This window comes from Nothoprocta perdicaria, unplaced genomic scaffold (assembly GCF_003342845.1).
Source record: "Nothoprocta perdicaria isolate Ctin4 unplaced genomic scaffold, notPer1 scaffold_579, whole genome shotgun sequence".
NCBI lineage: Eukaryota > Metazoa > Chordata > Aves > Tinamiformes > Tinamidae > Nothoprocta > Nothoprocta perdicaria.
In genome coordinates this window covers 10398-17494 of record NW_020455842.1, presented here as the reverse complement: position 1 = coordinate 17494, position 7097 = coordinate 10398, and the positions used below count along the sequence as shown (strand labels likewise).

Sequence of the window (7097 nt, the reverse complement as noted above, 5' to 3'; positions counted from 1 at the left end):
GTCACCGTCGCCGTCACCGTCACCCGCGGGGTCGCCTACCTGGTGCAGCGCCGTGAGGCCGTCGTCGTTGGCCAGGTCGGGGTCGACGCCGCTCTGCAGGAAGTGGCGGACTGCGGGAAGGGCGAGGAGGGTCGGCAACAGCCGCGGCGGCAACAGCCGCGGCGGCAACAACCATAAAGAATCAGGGCGGAAAAAACCACAGAGGCAACAACCACGGTGGCAACAACAGCAGCAGCAACAATCATAAAGAACCGTGGCAACACCCGCAGCAGCAACAACCATAAAGAACCGTGGCAGCAAGAACCACGGCGGCAACAACCGCAGCGGCAACAATCATAAAGAACCGCGGCAGCAACAACCATAAAGAATTAGGGTGGTAACAACCATGGTGGCAACAACCGCAGCAGCAACAACCATAAAGAACCGCGGCAGCAAGAACCATAAAGAATCAGGGCGGAAAAAAACACAGCGGCAACACCCGCAGCGGCAACAACCGCAGCGGCAACAATCATAAAGAACCGCGGCAGCAACAACCATAAAGAATTAGGGTGGTAACAACCACAGTGGCAACAACCACAACGGCAACAACCATAAAGAACCGTGGCAGCAAGAACCACGGTGGCAACAACCGCGGCGGCAACAACTGTGGTGGCAACAATCATAAAGAACCACGGTGGCAACAACCGTAAAGAATTAGGGCGGCAAGAACTGCGGCAGCAAGAACCACGTCGGCAACACCCGCGGTGGCAACAACCACAGCGGCAACACCCATAAAGAACCAGGGCGGCAACAACCCTAAAGAACCAGGGCGGCAACACCCGCGGTGGCAACAACCACAGCGGCAACACCCATAAAGAACCAGGGCGGCAACAACCGCGGCAGCAACAACCACAACGGCAACAACCCCATCAGCAACAACCCCATCAGCCACAACCATAGAGAACTGTGCCGGCAACAACTGCGGCAGCAACAACCATGAAGAACCACGTTGGCAACGACTTCATCAGCAAGAACCATAAAGAACCAGGTCAGCAACAACCACACTGGCAACAACCGCATCAGCAAGAACCATAAAGAACCACGTCAGCAACAACCGCGGCGGCAACAGCCATAAAGAACCGTATTGGCAACAATCGGATCAGCAATAACCGGTAACCATAAACAACCGGATCAGCAATGACCGTAAAGAATGGGATTGGCAACAACCGGATTGGCAGTAACCGGAGAGCCGTAAAGAACCGGATCATCAACAGCCAGATCATCAATAACCAAATAACCATAAAGAACCGGATCATCAAGAACCGGATCATCAACAGCCGGAGAGCCACAAGGAACCGGGTCAACAATAACTGGATTAGCATTAACCGGATCAGCAACAAGCGGATAATGACAAAGAACCGGAGCAGCAATAATGGGATCATCAATAATGGGATCATCAATAACCTGATAACCACAAACAACCGGAGCAGCAACAGCCCGATAGCCGTGAAGAACTGGATCATGTAATAACCGGATAACCACGGATAACCAATCAGATCAATACGTGGATCATCAATAACTGAGTAACCATAAAGAAGCAGATCATCAATAACTGGATAACCACAAAGAACCGGATCATCAATAACTGGATCAATAACTGGATCATCAAGAACTGGATAACCATAAAGAACCGGATCATCAATAACTGGGTCATCAATAATCGAGTAACCACAAAGAACCGGATCATCAATAACTGGATCATCTAATAATCAGACAACCATAAAGAACCGGATTATCAATAACTGAGTCATCAATAACCGGATAACCACAAAGAAGCAGATCATCAATAACTGGGTTATCAATAATCGGATAACCACAAAGATCTGGATCACCAATAACTGGATCATCAATAACTGGATAACCACAAAGAACCAGATCAATAAGTGGATTGTCCATAACCGGATAACCATAAAGAACCGGATCATCAATAACTGGATCATCAATAACCGGATCATCAATAACCGGATAACCCCAAAGAACCGGATTATCAATAACCGGATCATCAATAACCGGATAACCACAAAGAACCGGATTATCAATAACTGGATCATCAATAACCGGATCATCAATAACTGGATAACCACAAAGAACCGGATCATCAATAACCAGATAACCCCAAAGAACTGGATCATCAATAACTGGGTCATCAATAACCGGATAACCAGAAATAACCAGATCATCTAAATAATTAAATCTGATAAGCTGATAATCATAAATAAATGGATCATCTAATAATCAGGTCATCGATTAATCAGAAAACCAGAACTATCCGGATCATCGATAATCAGATCATCTAAATAACCAGATAATCATTGATAACCAGATCATCTAAGAACCAGGTCATCTACTACCCTGTGGTTTGGAAAAAAGTTCTTTAAAGAGATTAAAATTTTGAAAAATCTGGAATTTTGAAAAATTTCAAATTTGAAAATTTTAAAATGCGGAAAATCTAAAATGCCAACATTCTAAATTGTACAATTCTACATTTTAAAAATCTAAAACATCAAAAATCAAAAACATCAAAAATCAAAAACATCAAAAATCAAAAACATCAAAAATCTAAATTTTGAAATTTCAAAAATCTAAAATTTTGAAATGGAGTGGAATTCGGGATATTCCTGAATATCACTTGGAATTCCAGGGCTATCCCTGGATTCTTCCGGGAATTCCAGGGATATCCCCAGATTTTTCTGGGAATTCCAAGGCTATCCCTGGATTCCTCTGGGAATTCCAGGACTATCCCTGGATTCTTCCGGGAATTCCAGGGATATTCCCAGATATAGGGAGCATCGCCCGCTCGCCTTGCAGTGCCTCCAAGGGCGCAAAGCCGCCTTCCAAAGGGTGCCGCTTTCCAGGGCAACCCTAAATCCCGGGATGCGCAATCCTGGGATGCACAATCCCCTCGGGAATATCGGGAATATCGGGATAATCCCACCTACCACCGCACCGCGCGCGCCGTACCTTCCTCGACGTCATTGCGGGCGGCTGCGTCCAGCAGCCGGACGCCGTCCGGGAACGTCACCCGCTTGTCGGCATTCCCGCTTTTCCGGCGTTTTTCCGGCCGCGCTTCCCGGGGCTCCTTTTCCAGCTGCGCCCAGCGCTTGAGCTGCTGGGCGCGGCGGCGCTGCGCCTGCCGGAGGCGCTCCGGAGCGCCGAGGCGGGAGAGCGCCGGCAGCTCCGCCAGCAGCTCCGCGTGCTCCGCCATGGAGCCGGAGCGGGCGGCGTTCCCGGCGGCCGGCGCGCGCGGACATCACCCGCCGCCCATGCTCCCGGGAAGGGAGGAAGCCAGGAAGCGGCTCCGGAGGTGTGTGGGGAAGGGCAGCCTGATCCCAGTGCTGGAGGAGCGGGAAGGGAGGTCAGGAAGCGGATCTGGAGGCGCCTGCGGAAGAGTATCCCGATCCCGGTGTCAGAGGAGCGGGAAGGGAGGCCGGGAAGAGGCTCTGGAGGCACCTATGGAAGAGCAGCCAATGTCGGAGGAGTGGGAAGGGAGACCGGGAAGTGGCTCCGGAGGTGTCTGCAGAAGAGTATATCCTGATCCCGGTGTCGGAGGAGCAGGGAGGGAGGCCGGGAAGCGGCTCCGGAGAGGCACAGGGAAGAGCAGCCAATTCCAGTGGAGTGGGAAGGGAGGCCGGGAAGCAGCTCCAGAGGTGCCTGCAGAAGAGTATCCTGATCCCGGTGTCGGAGGAGCGGGAAGGGAGGCCGGGAAGCGGCTCCGGAGAGGCACAGGGAAGAGCAGCCTGATCCTGGTGCTGGAGGAGCGGGAAGGGAGGCTGGGAAGCGGCTCCGGAGAGGCACAGGGAAGAGCAGCCAATTCCAGTGGAGTGGGAAGGGAGGCCGGGAAGCAGCTCCAGAGGTGCCTGCAGAAGAGTATCCTGATCCCGGTGTCAGAGGAGCGGGAAGGGAGGCCGGGAAGCGGCTCCGGGATGCACAGGGAAGAGCAGCCTGATCCCGATGCTGGAGGAGCGGGAAGGGAGGCCGGGAATCGGCTCCAGAGGCACCTGCAGAAGTGTATCCCGATCCTGGTTCCGGAGAAGCGGGAACGGACGCCAGGAAGCGGCTTTGGAGGAGCCCCGGGAAGTGCAGCAGGTGCTGAAGGAGCGGGAAGGAAAGCCGGAAAGCGGCTCCGGAGGCGCCTGCGGAAGAGTATCCCGATTCCAGTTTCAGAGGAGCAGGAAGGGAGGCCGGGAAGCGGCTCTGGAGACACACAGGGAAGAGCAGCCTGATCCCAATGCTGGAGGAGCGGGAAGGGAGGCCGGGAAGCGGCTCCGGAGACACACAGGGAAGAGCAGCCTGATCCCAATGCTGGAGGAGCGGGAAGGGAGGCCGGGAAGCGGCTCTGGAAGCACCTGTGGAAGAGCAGCCCGATCCCGGTGCTGGAGGAGTGGGAAGCAGCCGGACAGGTTGACACCTTCACCTCTTCCTGGGAAGCAGCCGGCGCCGTTCCTGCTTATCCCGGGAAGCCTCTTCCTTGCTGGGGCCTGGCGGCCGCCCCCATTCCAAGGGCTCTTCCCGGATCTGGCGGCCGCTCCGAAACTCCTAGGATCAAATATCAGGGAGCAGCGGGCGGAGGATCCGCGGGCACCTCCGGCTCATCCGATCGGACGCTCCAGCGGCTGCAGATCCCAGCGTCGGGAATGCGGAGCCCGATCCGGCTTCCCAGATTTCCAGCGGCTCCAGAGCTTCCCGCTGTGCCGGCACCTGCGGAAAAGGGGAAGGGAGAGCAAAGGAATCACCAGGGGGAAACGGCTCCATCCGGGATTATCCTATAAGGAAAGCGGAGGGAAGCTCCCCGGCAATTCCCTGTCTGCCAGAATATCCCTGTAAATGTCACCTACCCCCTGGCTCGGGCTTCCCGATCCGCCGGGACGGAAAGGGCGGGAGACGCCCCGGGAAACCTTTCCCGAGGAGGCGAAGGGCGCGGAGATAAGGGCGAGATAAGGGAATGGTGCCGGGAATGGTGCCGGGAATGGCGCCGCCAAGCCAGCCACAGATGCTCCCTGCACATCCCTCAATCCCACAGAATTCCCAGTTCCAGCAGCTCCCGAGGCTCCGCGGAGCCCAAACCACCAGGATTCGTTGGGATAATGTGACATGTGGTCCCTTTGGAAGGTCCCTCAATGCATCCGGCTCCTCACGGAGCAGGAATTCCAGGTGGGAATGTCGCCTCTTCCCAGCTCCAGAGTGGGAACAGATCGTGAGGATGGTTGGCCCCTGGAAAGTCGGGATGTGGGAGCGACAGATATTGGGATAGTGGGAAGCGGAGCCCGAGATCTATGCTGGAAAAGCCTCAGGAAACCCCCGGACACCCCAATTCCCAAAAACGCTCCCGCTGGAGGCTCCGGCTCCAGCGGGATACACGGAACAGCCGCGGGGCAAAGTCCCCAGGGGAAAAATCCAGCCATTAATCCCAGCATAAACCTCTCCGGAGCTCCGGGAATGCTGAGGCCGGGGGGTTAATTCGGGGCTAAATCCCTGGAAAATCCCCTGGGGAATTTGGGAGCGGGGAAGGGCCCATCCCGGCGCCGCATCCCATTTGCATCCGTCACCCGATCGCGTTTCCCATGGCCGGGATCGCGATGCCGACCGGCGGGATCTCGGGAACGGGGGCGCTCCGAGGGCGCCGGCACCGTGCGGATCCCGGAATATATAAAAACAAAGCCCCAAAATCCCAAATAAAGGCTCGAATTCCGGAATGAAGCCTCGAATCCGGGCGGGAAAGGCCGGAGTGGCCGGGGAGGCGGCGCTTCCCGGCGGGAATGTGGAGCCGCTCCCGGAGCCGCTCGTGTTTCCGCCTAGGGGGGTGGATTCCCGGGATCCGGCCGCGTTCCCGGATCCCGGAGCTGCTCCGGGGGGTCCCGGAGGGCGGCGAATCCCCCCCAATCCGAAGCCCCTCCGCTCCCATGACCCCCCCCACTCCGGATAATATTGGGGGGGGGCGGGAATCACCCCGTATCCCGGTGGGAATGACCCGCTGGGCGACCCCCCCCATGGGACCCCCCCATCCTGGGAGCCTCATAGGCCCCATTGGGGGGGGACCCCCACATCCCAGGCCCCCCCCATTCCAGAGACCCCCCCCCATCCCAGGGATCCCCCCCCATTCCAGGGACCTCCCCCCATTCCAGGGACCTCCCGCCATTCCCAGCACGGGGGGGGGGGCACAAACGCCCCCCGGGGGAGGGTCCCCGCACCGGAAGGAGCCCCATGGGGGCCGCCATGTTGGGAAGGGCACCCCACAACAGGGGGGGGACCCCACAACCGGGGGGGAGAAACCCCCAAAAGGGGGGGCAGGCCCCCAATGGGGGACCCCATGAAGGGGGGGGTCGGTCCCATAGGGAGCCCCCCCCCCCAAAACCCCCCGTGTCCCCCCCCCTCGTCCCGCCCCCCCCGGCGCTACCTGCGCTGCCGCCGCCGCCGCCTCCCTGCCCGGGGGCGTGGCCTCCTCGGGGCGGGGCCCGCGCGCCGCTCGCCATGGCAACCGGCCACACTTCCGGCGGAAGGGGCGGGGCAAGGCGCCGCGCCGCCATGCGGAGCGTGGCGGGAGCGCGACACACTCAATATGGCGGCGGGGGAGGCTCCCCGCGGGGCATGATGGGAGCGAGCGGGGCCGCAGGCGCCCCCTGCGGGCTGGGGGCGGGGCCTTGCCCGGGGGTCACGTGGGTCGCAGCCCCCCCCCCACCCCCGCCCTGGGGTCACGGGGGTTTCGGGGGTCACGGCCCTGCCCTGGGGTCACGGGGGTCACGGCCACATCGGGGCGGGTCACGGTCACCTCTGGGGTCACGGGGTCACAGCCCCCTGCCCTGGGGTCACGGGGGTCATGGTCACATCCGAGGGGGGGTCACCCCTTGGGTCACAGGGGTCACCATGGTCAGCCCCCCCCTCCCAGCTCGGTGTCCCCCGGGGGTCACTGGCTGCTGTTGTCCCCGTCCCCAGGGGTCCCCAGGGGTCCCCAGGGGACCCAAGGGGTCCCAGTACTGGCTGGGGGTCCCAGGGGGTCCCAGGCGACCCAGTGGGTCCCAGCTCTGGCTGTGGGTCCCAGAGATCCCAGTGGATCCCAGTGG

At 58.7% G+C, this 7097-nt stretch overlaps 1 protein-coding gene across 1 annotated transcript in view; it reads right to left on the bottom strand.

Annotated features, from left to right (window-relative positions):
* Positions 1 to 3698, bottom strand: part of LOC112955517 (protein phosphatase 1 regulatory subunit 16A-like) — a 10051-nt gene extending 6353 nt beyond the window's left edge. The window contains exons 1-2 of the mRNA XM_026048838.1: positions 3001 to 3698; positions 40 to 110 (exon numbers count right to left, since the gene is read on the bottom strand). Of these exons, the coding sequence (XP_025904623.1) occupies positions 40 to 110; positions 3001 to 3244 (315 nt within the window). The 5' untranslated portion in view covers positions 3245 to 3698. The remainder of the gene's footprint in view (positions 1 to 39; positions 111 to 3000) is intronic.
* Between the last annotated feature and the right edge of the window lie 3399 nt (positions 3699 to 7097).